This window comes from Emys orbicularis, chromosome 6, assembly GCF_028017835.1.
Source record: "Emys orbicularis isolate rEmyOrb1 chromosome 6, rEmyOrb1.hap1, whole genome shotgun sequence".
Classification (NCBI taxonomy): Eukaryota; Metazoa; Chordata; order Testudines; family Emydidae; genus Emys; species Emys orbicularis.
Genome location: NC_088688.1, coordinates 77,140,010 through 77,157,085, shown reverse-complemented (window position 1 = coordinate 77,157,085; position 17,076 = coordinate 77,140,010). Strand labels below are relative to the sequence as shown.

Below are 17,076 nucleotides of genomic sequence, written 5' to 3'. Positions count from 1 at the left end.
TAGCTAAAGGGTGTATAAAAACGACTATAATATTCATCTAATTCTGTCCCCTATTAAGGCCCCAAGCCATCAAATCACATAAGCACATGCTTATCCTTGAAATTGAATGCAGTGGGACTTCAATCATATACTTAAGCATTTTGCTGAATAGGATGGGACTGCATATGTGCTTAAGTGACCTGCTGAATTAAGACCTATATTTTCAAAGGTGGGCTCTCACTGCAGTTGTCATGCCTCTTGTCTCTTGCAAATGCACACCGATAAAATGGCAAATAATGATTACATATTTCTAATTACACATTTCTAATAGTATCTAATATGTGGGCCTCTTAGAAATGGGCTCCTCCATGTGTTGTCTATCTTGAGCTTTGGGCTCATCCACCTGCTAGCTTTTTGAGCTTTCCTTGCCACTTTATTCCTAAAGCTCTACTTTCAGTTCTGAAATGTTACAAACTCTGTCTCCCTCTGGTGGTCAATTGTGCTATATTGCAGGAAGCATCTCAGTACACCTGCAGTTTGTCTATATTCTCGGTACAATTATCTTTTTCCTCAATGGTAAGGATCTGAAAACCCTTCTTTATAAGCCATGTCTTGTAACAAGTAAAACCCCTGCAATGCTCACTTTGTTGACATGTTACTGAAATATGCTCCTTTAGTGCTCAAGATTGGGGATTATGTTAAAAGTTATGCTCTACAACAATAGTTGGTGCATATTGCATTTCTGCCAGTACGCTGAAAGCATCTGGAATACAGAAAATTAATTCTCCTAGGACAGATGCTGAACTGATGACCATATCGTTCACTTACAATTACCAAGATTTAAACAAACAATCTCTGTCAACACTGTTTTGTACTTTTTCATATTGTTTGGATTTAAAACCTTTACAAAGTCATGTTACGTGAAGCCCTAGATATATCATTAAGAAAATTTTGGCTCCCATAATTTGGACAGAGAGAAGATAGTTATCTGAAACACTTATATTCCTTGTACAAAACAGAGTGGATCTATTATATCCTGACAGGCTTTAGGCCCACTGCCTCTATGCAAGCACTTGGCATTTGAATTCATGTGCACTCTGGTGTGTGATCAGATATGGAGAACTCCAAATCCTGGAGAATGCCAGACAATGGGCACACAATTCAACTAGCAAGTTTCATGTAGATCCCACCATAAAGGTGGCTCCAATTTAATCTTCAAGGTGGGGAGTCGGTGAAGTAGGAGGAAGCTGATAGCAAAGTAGTAGGCCACAGACTCCAGAACTACAAAAACCTGCCCACAGCCATATGCCCAATTTGATATAGTTGTAACTGGCAATTTCTCCCTTTAATAATGTGAATAACCTTGACTATAATTACGGATCTTTAAAGTGCAGCTAGTAATGATGTTGGCTCCCCTCACATCTGTGGAGCCACAAACCTAGTTTTTATCCTGTGGCTGAAAACGTCTTAAATGTGTGTTAAAATCATAGCACTCTGAAAACACCATGCTAAGACCAACTAATTGATGTTCAGAGCATGAATGGAGCCATCATACTTCTGGAATGTGAACATATTCATCTTCACTTTACAGTCAGTCTGTTTCAAGCTCAGAACATATTCATCCACTTCCTGTGTTTTGCTTTTCAACCAGAAAGATGGCAATCTCCATTGGAAAGCTTGGAAATATGCCTCTCCAGGAGAAATACGAGGTGGCTGTCATGTAGTACCTTAGGAAGCAGCAAGAGAGATTCCCCAACAGACTTACATTTGTTTGGTTTTAATCAACCCCACATTCCCTTCTCTCCTGTCTGTGTCAGACACTACCTGGTTCTTATTTTAAAAGCTGTCCAGAGTAGATACCACATATATTAAGTACAGTCAGTTTCTGGAATACAAGTTTCTGTCAAAATCCTTCCTCCATTAGTGATACAAGCTGGAACTGGAGAAATGATACTTCCCTAAAGATGCCTCCTTATTATTTTCCCCTACAGTGTAAGAAAATTCTTTACAGAGGGAAATTAGGAATCTTAGAAAACAAATAAGTGATCTTTTTGGTAGTGTGAGATTGGAATTTTATAAGAACTAACTCAGGATTCATTGGAGAACGTAAGGGTTTTATCCCCACACGGGTGTTTTACCCAGTCAATGTTTGTTTCATAAAATAATGTGTGTGTGTTTTATGTTTGTGTGAAACTATCCCCTCCCCTTTGGGTTGGTCATTGGTGAAAAACCTGTGTGGCTCCATAGTTTGGTTCTGCTTTGGGGAGCAATAGTTCTTAGGACTGCTGGGAGGCGTGAGGCAGTAGTGAGCTTCAGAGTGCTGCAGACCTCTCTGCCTTGTTCCCGACTAAGGTACAAATAATAATCTTACTTGCTGCTGTTGTCCTTCTGCATGGCCAGGCCAGTGAACAGCTGGAACTCCTCCTTCCATTGGGTCTATTGCTGGACTAGGGCTCCAGGGGGCTTCAGATAGAGTCTATGGCTCACACTGCCAGGGGCTGCACTGCAGAGAACTCAGAGCTCAGACTCTGCCATCATATTTCATTAGCAAAGAGCTCAGGTGAATGCAGGCAAAGATGAACAAATGTTTAACATTATTAAACCCTGTGGACTGCTCTGTCCATGTGGTTAGTTGCTTCTCTCCACATTCCCTGTTTTCCTGACAATAACAGGCCTTCCAGAGAACATGGGCCCTCTGACTCCAGTTCCACTGATCATGATATGATGGGGACCTGAACCACTTCCTCACCCTTAAAATTGATCCTGCCAGGTCAGGACTGGGACCCACTGTTGGAGTAGTGCAGCAGTTCTCAAACTGTGGGTCGGGACCCCGTTTTAATGGGGTCGCCAGGGCTGGCGTTAGACTTGCTGGGGCCTGGGGCTGAAGCCAAAGTTCAATCCCCACCACCCAGGGTGGATGCTGAAGCCAGAGGGATTCAGCCCTGGGTGACAGGGCTCAGGTTACAGCCTCCCTGCCCAGGGCTGAAGCCCTCAAATTTTGTCCCCTCCCCCGCAGGGTGGTGGGGCTTGGGCTTGGGCCCTGCTGCCTGGGGTGGCAGGGCTCAGGCTTCAGTCCCCCTTCCTGGGATTGTGCAGTAATTTTTGTTGTCAGAAGGGGGTCACTATACAATGAAGTTTGAGAACCCCTGGAGTAGTGTGTGTAGGTGGAAAATTCTTTCGCTGAAAAACCCTACATTGTCCTTGTTCTGTGGAGGCTCAATAGCTTATGTTCAGATCTGCACTTGAAAGTCCTTCTAAATCAGATTTTAGTGATTGAATTGAGCGTCCAAACACTCTCAGTATTAAAAAGCCCACTGAATTTCCTATCATATTTACTCAGGCAAATATTTTCCAACTTTGGCAGTGGAAACACTTAAAAAGCAGCTTTTTAAAAAAATGTTTCCTAACAGACTTACGCTTTCACATCATGTTCTGAAATATACCTATAGCTACCACACACACCCCTACCTCCTGTATCACACTTGTCTGCAAGCACACAGCCTTAGCTCCAACTGTGTAGACTAATAAAGAAGCAAGCCATTGTATAGATGTAAAAGACAGAGTTGTGTTCTTTTTAGGAAGAATGTAGTTTGAAATAGTATTTATAGTTGTGGTTGGCTAGATAATAGTGCTTTATAAGAACATGAATGTGTGAACAGCTGATGTTGCATTATTATCAATTGTATGCTATGAGATGGAGGTAGATGTACTTATTGGGATATATCTTAGTTTAAAAAGGTGATGTGCCATATGGCGAACTTATTATTTTTCTCCTGGTTGTAAGTGGGTTTTTCAATGAGGTATTTGGTTAGAGTTAAAGTTGTGTGTTTGCTGGCAAGTGTGATGGAATTAGTAGTTGTGTTGTGGGTGGTTGATGGGAATTTTATTCCTGGGGGAATTCTGTGCCAAAAAATAAAAATTCAGTACCGAAAAATTAAAAATTCTGTGTACAATATTTTAAAATTCTGCATATTTTATTTGTCAAAATAACACAATATAATCACACCAGTTTCAATTATTTTGGTAATTTATTTCAAAATACCTGTCAGCCAGTATATCTGTAACAATACAGACAACAAAGATGATTCAGGAAATGTTTTTTGACAAATAGATTCCTTAATAGTTATATTAATTCAGAACTTTGAGTAATAATTCATTTAAACTACAATACAGAACTGTATTTCTCGCCCTCCTCTCAGAAGCTGTGCAAAGGCTTGTGGGAGTCAGGGGTAACAGAGGAGCTGAGGGAGAGGGAAGTAATTGCTGGGAAGAGCCTGGGTATGAACTTGGAGGGTGGTTGGATGTGGGTGGGAGAAGTATGGAACAGGGGTTTTTGTTAGGGAGAGATTGTTAGGGAGCTTCCCCCATGCAGACCCTGACTGACCCCTAGCCTCTCCCATTCAGTCAGGCACATTTTACCCATCCCCATGTGTCCCTGCAATCCCAGGTGTTCCGGCACCCCCACTCAGCCACTTCGTCTCCCTCCATCCCCTGTGGCCCAGCACCCCCACTCACCCACCCCGTCTCCCATGTGGCCCTGCATCTCCACTCAGCCTCCCTCCCCTACCTGTCCCTGCACCCCTCCCCCATCCTCACATGTCCCTGCACCCCCACTCAGCCACCCTTCTCCCTCCCCCATCCCCATGTGTCCCTTCACCCTTCACTCACATTCAGCCCCTCCCCCAATTTGTCCCCCCACTAGCCCTTCTGAACCCCAGTCTGTGACCCCCAGTGGCCCCCATGTGCCCCATGCTGTCCATCCCCCCATATCCTATGCCTCTTGACCTGGCCCCATGGGCAGGGCGCTGTGAGGAACGCAGCCTCTTCTCTTCCCTATCTGCAGCTGGAGCTGCTCCTGTCCAGGAGCAGCTGCTTTCTGTTCTGCTGCCACAGCAGCCCCAGTGGGCAAAAGGCATAACTGTAGCACCTCTTTGGCAGAATGTATTTTCTGCAGAGAAAAAAAAAAGTCTGTGCAAGACATGAATTCTGCATGTGCACAGTGGCACAGAATTCCCCCAGGACTAGTATTTGTATATTTGAGAAAGTGATATGAAAGCAATATTACGTAGGATGGGATGATAAACTTAAATGGGAATTTTCTAGGGTTTGTGTTGATAGATGTTGCTCTTGAGCAACCTTAACTTAGGTTTTTTTTTTTTTTTTTTTTTTTTTTTGTGAGACAGGACTTTGGTTAGAACCCATACACTGCACATGTGAAAATATTATTTTATTTTCATGCACAATTGTGTACTTACAATCCTGCATGTTTCAAAATGCATTTAAAATATATATTGTGATCTAGGCATAGCTTTTGTACAGTAGCTATAACTTAGAACAGGTGCTGGTTGGACACATTTGATCAGCAGCTAGAATAGTCTTTCTAGATCTCATTCAAAACTTAGTATAATAACTGCACCATAAAGTAGAGAGATTATTCTTATTATATTTTGTCATTGGGAAGCTGTTGAATGATAGATATTTAAGCCTTGCAGTAAAACGTCTTTAATACTATTGATTCAGTGACTATGCTGTAGATGATTCTGTTTGTCAAATTTCAATCAAATAGGTTTTTAAAAGGTTAAGTAACACGGCCAGTTTGCAAGGGTAGTAACAGCTGAGTTTTATTCTACAATCAACAGACAAAAACTGCACCACCACTAATCTCTTCACTAACACATTAATTTACATTCAACACATAATGTGCTGACATTTTCAGTTTATTGTCAACTCTGCTGCTTTGCTGTATTCTGAAATTACTTTGCCTGAAAGGTATGAAACATGCTATGAAACATCTTTTAATGAGCACATTTCAAGCCAGTTATTAGTGCTACAGATATATGGATGCCGGAATATTTGTATTGTTATGCTGCCATTCATACTTTGTTGTGCCATTGATCTTATGTCAGACTTGATGGTACAAGAAAGTTTTTGAGTGACAGCTTCAGTGGAATGAATATTAAATTTAAACTGATACTTTCTTTGCCTTTCTCACTTGTCTTCCACAGTTCTTTGTTTTAGACCCTCACAAAGTGATTGTGCAGGATCTTGTGTATTTCATTTATCAGTAACCTACTCAACCAACATTTTTTCTTCTAGTGTATAGACTTAAAGACAAAGAAATAATGTAATACCAAGCTGCTTTGCTGATGTTCAACACCACATCAGCTGGCATGATAGAAAAGACACACTCATAACATTGTCAGCCCACATCTACCCAAGCAGTCCCACCCCACCAAATTCCTCAAAACACCTGTAACAAACAAATCAGCTAACCAACTAAAACAAAATATTCCTAGCAGAGTTTTTAATACCTGAAAGACAGGAGAGCCAGAGACTAAATGAAATCAACAAGGGATTGTTGGATACTGCTGTTGGATTTTATACGGGATACACTAGGGGTATGTCTACACTTGACACTGGGGTGTGATTCCCAGCTCACATAGATGTTCCTATGCTAGCTCTGCTTGAGCTGGCATACTAAAAATAGCAGCATAGCCAGGGTTGCACAGGCAGCAGCTTGGGCTAGCTGCCTGAGTACATACCCCAGGGTCCAGGTGGGTATGTACTCAGGGTGGCTAGGCCAAGCCACTGCCAGTGCTGCCCCAGCTACACTGCTATTTTTAGCATGCTAGCTCAAGCAGAGCTAGCATGGGCACATCTACGCGGTGACAGATATTGCAATCCTATGTAACACCTTTGGGGACCATATTGTACAAAGTTTATATATCACTGTGGGCCAGGGATTGTATGCAATGACATGGGGGAGGGTTACAAAAACTCCTTCAGGAACCCAAAACAGTGGGGGGTGATTAAGGTGAATCACTCAGTGAACACCTCCAAAGAGGTATCACTTCCTGGGAAGGCTTGCATGTAAAGGTTGAAACTGGGTTTTCCAGAGACGAACAGACAAGAAAGGGCTTTTGGCATAAAAAGGGCTTTTGAGTGAGTTTTAATTGACTCAGAGCCTTCCTTCTGACCCAGTAAATGGAGAGGGCCTTCTGCCCAAGGGGGTCCCAACACTTGCAGAAGGGTTGGAAAGAATTTAACCTTCTAGGGCCCCATAAAATTGATGGGTGACCTATGGTTAGCTTTAGCATGAGTTTAGGAATTTGTATTGTTTTGTATGTTTTCTCTGTAATGTTTTTACCTCAAAAATAAATGTGCTTGCTTAGAAAGAGCTGTGTGGTACCTTGTAACTGCAGGCAATACACTCTTCATAGCCCTCAGAGAGAAAAGCAAAGCACAGGCACTGGACTGTAGGCAGACTGGCTTGCTAGGGATATTGCAGTGTAGGCAGGGAGCTGTGCAGCCTTAATAACCCCAGGCAGAAGGGAGTGGAACAAGGGTCCTGCCCACAGACAGGTGATGGTTTGAGACTTGAGACCCGATTGGGCATTTCTGGAATGAACCACGGGGGGGGGGGGGGGGGGGAGGAAACAGGTAGGGTGGGAGACTACAAGTTCAGTTACCCTGAAGGTGTGACATACGCATGCTGGGAATCACACCCTCAGCTCCAGTGTAAACATAGCCTCAGATACTCTGGTGATAGGCTGCAGTATAAAAAGAAAAGGTTACTCACCTTGTGCAGTAACTGTGGTTCTTCGAGATGTGTCCCCCCAATGGGTGCTCTACTTCAGGTGCATGTGCACTTCTTGAACCCTTGATTGAAGATTTTCCATTAGCAGTGTCTGTTCAGCCCATGCATGCACTCTATATAACCTGGCGCCATCCTCTGAGTGCACATAGGGCTGCACGGGCAAACTATCCTCAGTTCCTTCTCTAGCTGAACATCCAACAAGAACAGTCCAAAGTGGAGGGGAAGGAGGATGAGTAGCAGAGCACCCAGAAGGACACATCTCAAAGAACCACAGTTACTGCACAAGGTGAGTAATCTTGTCTTCTTCTTAGAGAAGTGTCTCTGTGGGTGCTCCACTTCAGGTGACTCCCAAGCAGGATCCTCACAGGGAAGAGGAAGCTTCGGAATTAGTCCAATACTGAAGAGACAGTACAGCAGAACCAAGTGCTGCATCAGATCTGGTTGCATGGACCAAGGCATAGTGTTTAGAAAAGGTATGCGCTGAGGGCCATGCAGCAGCTCTACATATCTCAGAAACTGGAATGTTTATGAGTAGATCTGTGGAAGTTGCTTGTGACCTGATAGAGTGTGCTGTAATCCTCTGGGGTATACAAAGCACCAACAGCATCACCACAAGCAGTAATCCACCGAGAGATCCATCTTGACAGTCTCTGTGAAGACATAGTGGACCCCTTTGATCTTTCTGCAAAGGAGACAAAGCATCTAGGTGATTTCCAAAATTGCATCTGCCCTAAGTTCTGAGTGTGTTGAGATGTGCTCTCCGCCCTAACAATGATATGTGCATTCTCATTTATAGTTGTAGCTGTGTGGATGAAAGGGATGCTCCCACAGACATTGTGCTGATCTTTCCACCAATCCAGGAAGTTCTTCGCCTGCACGGGAACTGTAATCTGTTTGTTCAAGCTGTTCCTGGTTGAGGAACAGGTCCTCCTGAGCCAGCCCTGAAAGCAGCAGAGGAGTAATCTTGCATGCTCGGTCACAAAGGTGCAAGCTGCCATAGTCCCCAGCAAGCAGTTTCTTACTTTAGTATGGGGGCTTCTTTGAACTGTCCTGATCATATTCGACAAAGTTATGAATCTGGGTGTGGAAAGGAAGGCCCTGCCTGCCAATGAATCCAAATATGCCCCAATGAATTGTGTTCACTTTACAGGGGCTAACTTGCACTTTATGTTTTGTTGATTTGTTGATGTCCAACTGAACACTGCAATGCAGTGCACCACTGAAACCCTTAAGTTGACCCCCAACACCTTGGCTGCCAATGCTGTCACACACGGCTCCCACATCCATTCGCTGCGATACCACAACCCTTCAGGAATTCTAGAGAATTGTGGAAAATGAACATCTTCCCAGCCACCAGGACTTTAACAACATCCCTCATTACCGCTTGCAGTCGCATAAACCCTTTTGGACCCCTTCAACAATGCAACTTCAGTCCTGATGAAGCTTGGAAAGCTGAATAGAGTTCACAACAAGTCACAAACAAACGACTTGTGGAAGATCTAATGCAGAAGATCTCTGGCTTCAATCTCCCATGAAGCTCATGGGCAACCCTAAACCATAAGGGGAATGATGTAGTTGGGGTAGGGGAGGAGGATGGAGAGATTGAAAACCAGACCATTAGTTCTCTTCCTTTCCGGCTCCATTGCTGATGTGTGATGGAGTCAGGTAAGTTGTTTCCTCCTCCAACCCTTCTACCAGATAGGAAGACAGAAATGGCTTGAGAGATATAGAGGATCAAAAGGATGGGCAGACAGGAGTGGGACTGCTTACTTTGTGTAAGCTTAAGGCTGACTCAGGTTACCGATCTCTGCCAAGTGAGGCACTGTGTGGTAGCCCTGTTACTCCTACCCTTGCCACATGTAGCAGTTTAGCTATTTGTCCCCACAATATCCCCAATAACAGGTAGGCTCTTCCATGACTGAATGAACGTCAGTCTGTAAGGGAAGTATTTGAAAGGATCTGCAGCCTGAAGTGGCTGTGCCCGCATGAGTCCTATGTTTCAAAGTTAAAGCAAAAGATGAAGAAGCAGTCTGCTCTAAAGATACCTCTTCTGCCTGCTCCATAAGTGAGATTTGAGGGGGGAAACCTCTCAAAAGATATCCATCCATAGGCAAGAGAGGCTCACTTAGCAGACTGGCAACCAAAGAAACCTGAATGCTTTGCAGAATCCTAATAACTGGAAGCAGAGGGGGCACACATTCTTCCTCTCCTATCTTGGGTAACTATTTTAAATGCTGATGGCGGTCCATCAGAGGCCTGGAGAATTATATACCACATGAATGAGTTATGGTGCCTAGATACCATGGCAATGAAGGATACATAATGGTAACAGTTTGCTACTTGCAGGCTACCTTTCAGCCAACTGGAGGTCACAGAACCAGTGCATTTCTCCACTGAGGACAACATAAGGTAGTTAACATCTGCAGGCTCTGGAGCCCTGGGTGGGAAATTGTAAATGGCTCCTACTCATCCCTGAGTGTCCCCTTGTAGCTGGGCACGCTAACACGAGAGTTACCATCCCACTTCCCATCTTGGCCCCTACGGACTCCATGACAGTCTTTCTTGCCTCAATAATACTCTCCTTAGGGGTCAGTTTATTATAAAAACACAGTGAACCTATCCATAACAAAAGTTCCAAGCCACAGTCTATTCCCCACCCCCAGTGCATGTAGCCCTGACAATCTCACATCCTCTAGTCCATTGACATAGCACATACCACACTCCGGCCTCCTCCACCAGATCCAGATGCTTCTTCAGGCCTCTCCTGTCATTTGGCCAGGAAAGCCACCCCCAGCTCTTCCAGATGGAGTGCAACCCCACTCTTCCCAACAGGAACTCCCAAAGCATCTATTGGGAGTATCCATCATACTCCCTTGTCAGCTAACCTCTCATCTCAGACAGGCCACCAGGTAAACCCATCCACTGCTTCCCCACCTTCATTCCTCTCCAGCTTGGAAGTCAGCAGGAAACTCCCTCTGCTGCCTTCAGCCCTCTCCAGATCTGGCTCAGGGAGGTCAGCAAGCAACCCTGTGCTTCAGCCTTCTCCCAGGGAACTCCTCTCATTCCTCCTTGCTCCTTTATGTTGCCTCACCACCTTAATTGGCCAAGCTGTACAGTACTTGCAAAGGGGCACTGGACTTGCTTCATTTAAAGGGAATAGCCACCGTGTGACAGAGACTGATAGCTCTGAGACCTGGGACTAGTAGAGTGAAAAACTTATTTACATGAGCTCACTTCCATGAGATGTAAAACCCTGGGGGTGGGGGGTTGACATTTATAGCAGGCTGTCCTTTCTGCAGGATTACCCTGCCAGAGCCACTACCCAGGGCTTTCCACAGCTGAAGATCAGCAGCATGTTGTGACTGGCTCACTGCATTATAGTTGGTACAACATATACTGTACAAGATGAGTTAGGAACATGGAATAACATGTATCAAGTGTGTGAGGGTGTCAACCACAACATCCAGCTCTTTCCTACTATACTCTATAATCCAATTATCTCAGAGCCTTTAGAATCAACTTCAGCCAGAACTATCCATAGGATCCCTTTAATCAGAAATCCTGAACATCTCAAATCCCAGTCCCATGTAATTTAGCAATCTCTTGTGGTTTTATAGTGGTTGGGTAATTTAAATTTACCACATAATGCACCTGCTGTCTCTAAGATATGAAATGCAAATATCCTCAATATGGATTGGAAGCTAATTGACAGCAGGTGTCCTCTAAAGCCACAGTGTCCAGAAAATGTAATTTCCTTCTCCCAGTACTTGACAATATTTACACCGTAACCTGTTACAATCCTTCACCAAGGCTCAGCTTGTCTCCTGCTGCCACAAGATGTTATAGATAGCTACCATGGGCTTCACACGCACCAAATCAGTCAAGAGACTTTAATCACTTTGTGGACTCAGTGTCCTATAAGACTAAAACTGTCCTTCAGGTCTCTGTCCATCACATACTCAATGCAAGGCATTCTACCTCTAGAATTTCAGACCTGTCATCTTTAAGTGTTGATGGTGCAGTCATTGCTGAAGAGTAAACATTTTAATATGCTGTCTGTTCAATTTTTTAAAAATTGTCCATTTATCCTTCATAAATCATGTTATATTTGTGAGCTTCTTGATGTTCACAAGATTGTTCACACACTTCACAGTGTCACCACAAATCTGTCTCAAGAAATCCATGCATCAGACACAGGAACTTTGCTTACCCTCTTATTCAGACATTATCTTTCAACACTCAGACAACTGGAACACACGTGTCCCTTTTCGCTTTGCATTTTTATTTCTCATGGACACATAGAAGATGAGAGGCCCAGCTAGAGGTATTTCTGTTCCTGGCTTTCAGATATTTGGAGGCTTCATTGTTTTCTTAAAAACCACAGTTTAGGTCAGCTGGAGTGCTAAATTCGTTCCTTCTATTTGAAAACCAAGGCATTGCCAAATGGAAGATAAGAACTAGGGATGTTGACACAAACTATGAATTTCACTTCTGTGTGTGCTTGCCTTTTATTATTTCAATTTATTTTTCTGATTTCTTCATTCTCTTCTTTTAACTGATAGAATTGCTGTGGAAAGCCAATAAGCAATGCATAATGGGTTTAGTCACATATCTCCTCTGAAGTCAATAACAGTTGCAAACAGTGAAACACATTTGGAAAACTGATCCAAAGTGACCCCATTTTGCTCCATTAAGCTACACCCTGATTTCTCACATTATCTTACCTGTAAATCACACAATAAGTGGGGCGTTAATTTGTGTAATTTCAACATTGTAGCTTGTCTACTTTGAAAAGAAAAATGCCACCAGTAAACTTGCTATTGACTAATGCTCTCTATATTTTACTATGCTGTTTGGAAGACTATTGTTGTAATAAGATCTGTCTCACCAACTCCACATAGCCAGTTGAGAAATGCATCAGTTAACAACTGCCTGTTACTCTGCTTTAGAACTATATACTGTAGGAATTGCCAAATGGAATGTTTGATAATGTATAAAGAATCTAGAAGAGAATTGAACGAGGAATTAAAAACTCACTTCTTCCATGAGTTTGCAAAACACTAACCCATTAAAAAAACCTCTCTATAGCAAGAGAAACAACATCGTTCTCTGTATCTCCCAGTATATCTTGTCTTACCAATGTTTGTCTTTCAAAGCCTGAACTAGTTCCCACTGAATTTAATGTAAAGTCTGTGAGCTGCAAAGAGATATGAACTGGGCTTTAATAGACTGTAGGGTCCTCATAGCAGGGACTCTGAGGCTAGCACAGCACCAAGCACATTCCAATTCTTGACAGGAAATAACAAAAAATGTTAATTCTGAAACATATTTATGAGTTTCCTGAGCCATTGAAATTTTTTTTAAAGCTACAAAAGCACATTTAAAATTTTAAAGCAATTTTTAACACAAATGACTTTGACCGTTTGTGTGGAAGTCTAGGTGGTTGTTAACTGCATGGCTACTTCCATCATTCAATACTTAAGCATTCTAAAAACCAAAAATGCCACTGTGAGGAAGCAAAGAACAGTGAAATGAGAAGTATCTGGACCCATTCAGATGGTATATTGTTAAGACTGTTTTTATTTCCTTTTTACAAAAAAATAGAAATAACAGACAAAACATATTAGACAAAAAAACAACGCTATTGCCTTGGTCTCATTGAGGAGCTCGGCAGGCAGAGTCCTGGCTGAAAGTTTTACAGTATATGTCATTGAGAAAGGGAACTACAGACATATTACAGTATATCCATGCAATAGATGAATTACAAAATGTGTTCAGTGGCCAGATGAACATTCTGGAGGTTGCCCGTGTCACTGCAATTTCCAAACCATTACTTTTGCTCCCCCATGCCTTTGAACAGTATATCTTACAAACAAGTTACAGACACACACATAGCATAAAAACATTTTGTATAGGGTCTAACTGCTACAAATTTAAGGCATCCTAACAGTCTTGTTTTGCTGGTGAGAGTTATGTCTCATATTAGTGTTCTTAAAAGAAGATATTTCAGGCATTTCAAACCATGTTTGAAGGCAGACAAGACACCATGAGATGTGATTTAGAGGAAGAATTCCTGCAGCTCTGGCTCTTCAATACTTTTTTGGCTGTAAGATTTCAGACTTTTCCTATTGATGTCATTATGCCTGGGGAGAAAAAGAAGAAAATTATCCATGATTATACTAATGATACGGAGTGTTTGGTCTTGTGCTTGTTTATCTTGTTTTATTTAGAATGCAAGTTATGTGTGGTGAATGCAACTTTATCTACAAGCTTGATTCTCCAAACATTTACTACTGAATGGAGGGCTTAGTACTGTATGTTGTCCCACTGACTTCCTTATGGCTCTTATTCAGGTATCAGATTCGCATGGGCAGATATCCAAAGCCAGCCTGTAGAACTGGGGTCTTTGTTTGTAAAGCATTATGTAAATTAAGGCACTATTCAAATATTTAATGATAATGGGTAGAATTTTCAAAAATTCCTAAGTCCCATTGCAAGCCAGTGGGACTTAGGTGCTTTTGAAAATGTTACCCCAATAGTACGTTCAGAAAATCATATTCAGCACACAAAAATTCAAACAAAAAGTAAACAAAGGATGGCAATAATTATATGGCAAGCTCATTATGGCAAAGACCATATCTTGTTTGTAGAACACCAAGTATTCAGTACCTTTTACAATTCTTCCAGTTTTATTAATTAAGATGTTATTTATTAGCAACATCGATAAGTATGTCTTCTCTAGAATATATATTTTAATCTCCAGAATGCCCCATTCAACCAGTTTTTAAAGGGGTGTACTATGTGCTCAGAATTTTATCCTTTAATTTAAGCTGGGAAACCAAAAAGAAAAAGATTTAAGTCTGCAAACTATTTTATAATATATAAATTCAATTCAGAACACTCCAATTCTTTTGATTTATCTGTGGTCTGAATCATCCAAGAGCATAATGTGAGTCCAATGCTGTTCTAATTCTCTTCAATACAGTTTTTAAATGTTGGGGTAGGATTTTCAAAAGTGCCTAAGGGAGTTAGGCATCCAACTCCTCCCACTTCCACAGTGACTTCTTTTGGACACTCTTAAAATTCCCACCTTCCATTATTTGTCCTTAGCAGTAATTCTCCTACAGTATAATCATCATATAACTTGGTCACTGTAAGGGCCAGATTCTGGTGTGTGGTTAAACTTCACAGAGCACAGGTCAAGGGCGTGTGTCTGAAAAGGTGGCTTCAAGCTCACGTTTGCACAGATCCTGCTGTAGCTCTGCAAGCCAGACAGCTGCTTTTGGGATGACTCGCTACTGCGTTGTTTTATGCCAGTGTAACACCACTGGAATCCACAGCTGTGTGACTCTCTCAGCCTTCCTCCTCATGTGGAAGGCCATGCAGAGCACAAAAGAAGCCATATGACTCAAGCATCCTCCCTGCTACAGCTCTACAACTGCTCCAGGGTTTGTGGGAGGGATGCAGCTTTTCTAGGGGAACATGTCATTTAGAGAAGCTGCACCTTGACTCCACCTAGGGAACACCATCAGGCTAGTGGCAAAACACTGCTCATCACTGCCTCTCCTCAGTCTGCTGCCCAATGCAGCATTTTCCATGTTTTTGTAACCCTCCATGCTGAGCTATGGGAGTGAGTGGGTGGGATCTTAGTGCCCCGCTTGTATACTGTTCCCAGTTCCTGCCAACCTGAGGGAGAAGATTGTCATAACAGGTTTCTAACAGATTGTCATAACAGGGTCTCCTGGTTCATAGTGGAGATGGCTACCACTGTGCCCCCCAGACTAGTGCACTATAGGGTCCCTTACACAGCAGACACTGATGACTGACCATAACTAATCTTCAATCTGTTATGCATTCACTTTGCGCTCAGGAAATATAAATCCCAGTGTAGTCAATTACTGGGCACTGGAACTCACATTGGCAATGTCTACTGCTTTAATAGGCATTTATAATTGTTAAAAGGGTGTACTATTTATTAACTACCTGTGGGCACTATGATGGTGGATTCCCCTAAAGCACTAGTACATCCAAACAAAGTAGTTTAGTTGCTGATGGCCAGCGGCTAATACAGAGCTTCTTACTGATAAGATGAACCAGTGCTCACTTTAATGTATTACAGATTTCAAATGAAAAACTGTGGGAAGTGAACATTTCATTGGCATCTAGGACACAAGTAATTGCAAACATTTGTTTGGACTTGTAATAAATAAAAAGCTAACCAGTCCTTTCAAAGAGAAAAAAATCACCCTCCACATTGAAATCTCTCCTCAGATGTTCAGAGAAATGGAGTGAATCTAATTTTACAAGGACCCTGGAAATGTTAATAATTTCTTCGCTATCAAGCTCTGACCAACTTGGAAAAGGAAACAACATGCTGAACCCCTGACACAGATGAGCTTTTTAAATGTTTTTAAAAAAAGAAGTTGGGGTTGGATGGGGATGTTGGTTGATTTCAGGTTGATCTCAAATAATTATTCACCATTTGCTAAAAAATTACATATGGAAAGGTTAGAGTTAGAATGAGTTTGAGACTGTCCAGATAGATAAGACACAGGCCTAAGCATCTGAAAAAGGTTATAACTGTAGAGGCAGCACCCTATTCGAAACAGGTACTTCTTTTTTTGGAAGAAGCTGCGTAATGTTTCAATCAGAATTAGTCTTCCAAGTCATTCCAGGGGAAAAGTCAGACTCTGCCCAGAATGACTAGTAATGGGACTGAGGCTGATACTTTCCCTAACACAGTGATCACCGACTGGTCGATCCTGGAGCTTCTGACAGTCGATCACGATCTCTGGCTGCTAAAAGTCTGGTGGCGCAGCGGGGCTAAGGCAGGCTCCCTGCCTGCCCTGGCCCCATGCTGCTCCCGGAAGCAGCCAGCATGCCCCTGTGGCCCCTGGGGGGTGGGGGTAGGGGTCTCCGTGCACTGCTCCTGCCTGCAAGCACCGCCCCCACAGCTCCCATTGTGCCGCTGACCAGGATCCGCCCAAGGTAAGTGCTGCCTGGTGGGAGCCCGCACCCCAACCCCCAGCCCTGAGCCCCCTCCCAGAGCCAGCACCCCATACCCCCTCCTGCACCCCAAACCCCCTCCTGCACCCCAAGCCTCTGCCCCAGCCCTGAGCCCCCTCCCAGAGCCAGCACCCCATACTCCCTCCTGCACCCCAAACCCCTACTCCAGGCTCAGCCCGGAGTCCCCTGCCACACTCCGAACCCCTTGGCCACAGCCCACAGACTGCACCCTCTCCTGAATGCCAGCCCCTTGCCCCAGCCTGGTGAAAGTGAGTGAGGGTGGGGGAGAGCAAGCGACAGAAGGAGGGGGGATGGAATGAGCGGGGTGGGGCCTAGGGGAAGAGGTGGGGCAGATGCTGGGTGGCACTTAAATTCAAAAAGTGATCTTGTGCGTAAAAAGGATCAAGGCCACTGCCCTAACATATTAAGCTGCACAGGTTACATGACACTAGTGGGTGCGGGTTGTGGGTGAATGGGAAAATGACAGGTGCAGT

The 17,076-nt window shown here is 43.3% G+C and overlaps 1 protein-coding gene across 1 annotated transcript in view; it reads right to left on the bottom strand.

Moving 5' to 3' along the window:
- Positions 1-13,634: 13,634 nt before the first annotated feature.
- Positions 13,635-17,076, bottom strand: part of SNCAIP (synuclein alpha interacting protein) — a 57,126-nt gene continuing 53,684 nt past the window's right edge. Inside the window, exon 11 of the mRNA XM_065406513.1 lies at positions 13,635-13,719. Within this exon, the coding sequence (XP_065262585.1) occupies positions 13,635-13,719 (85 nt within the window). The remainder of the gene's footprint in view (positions 13,720-17,076) is intronic.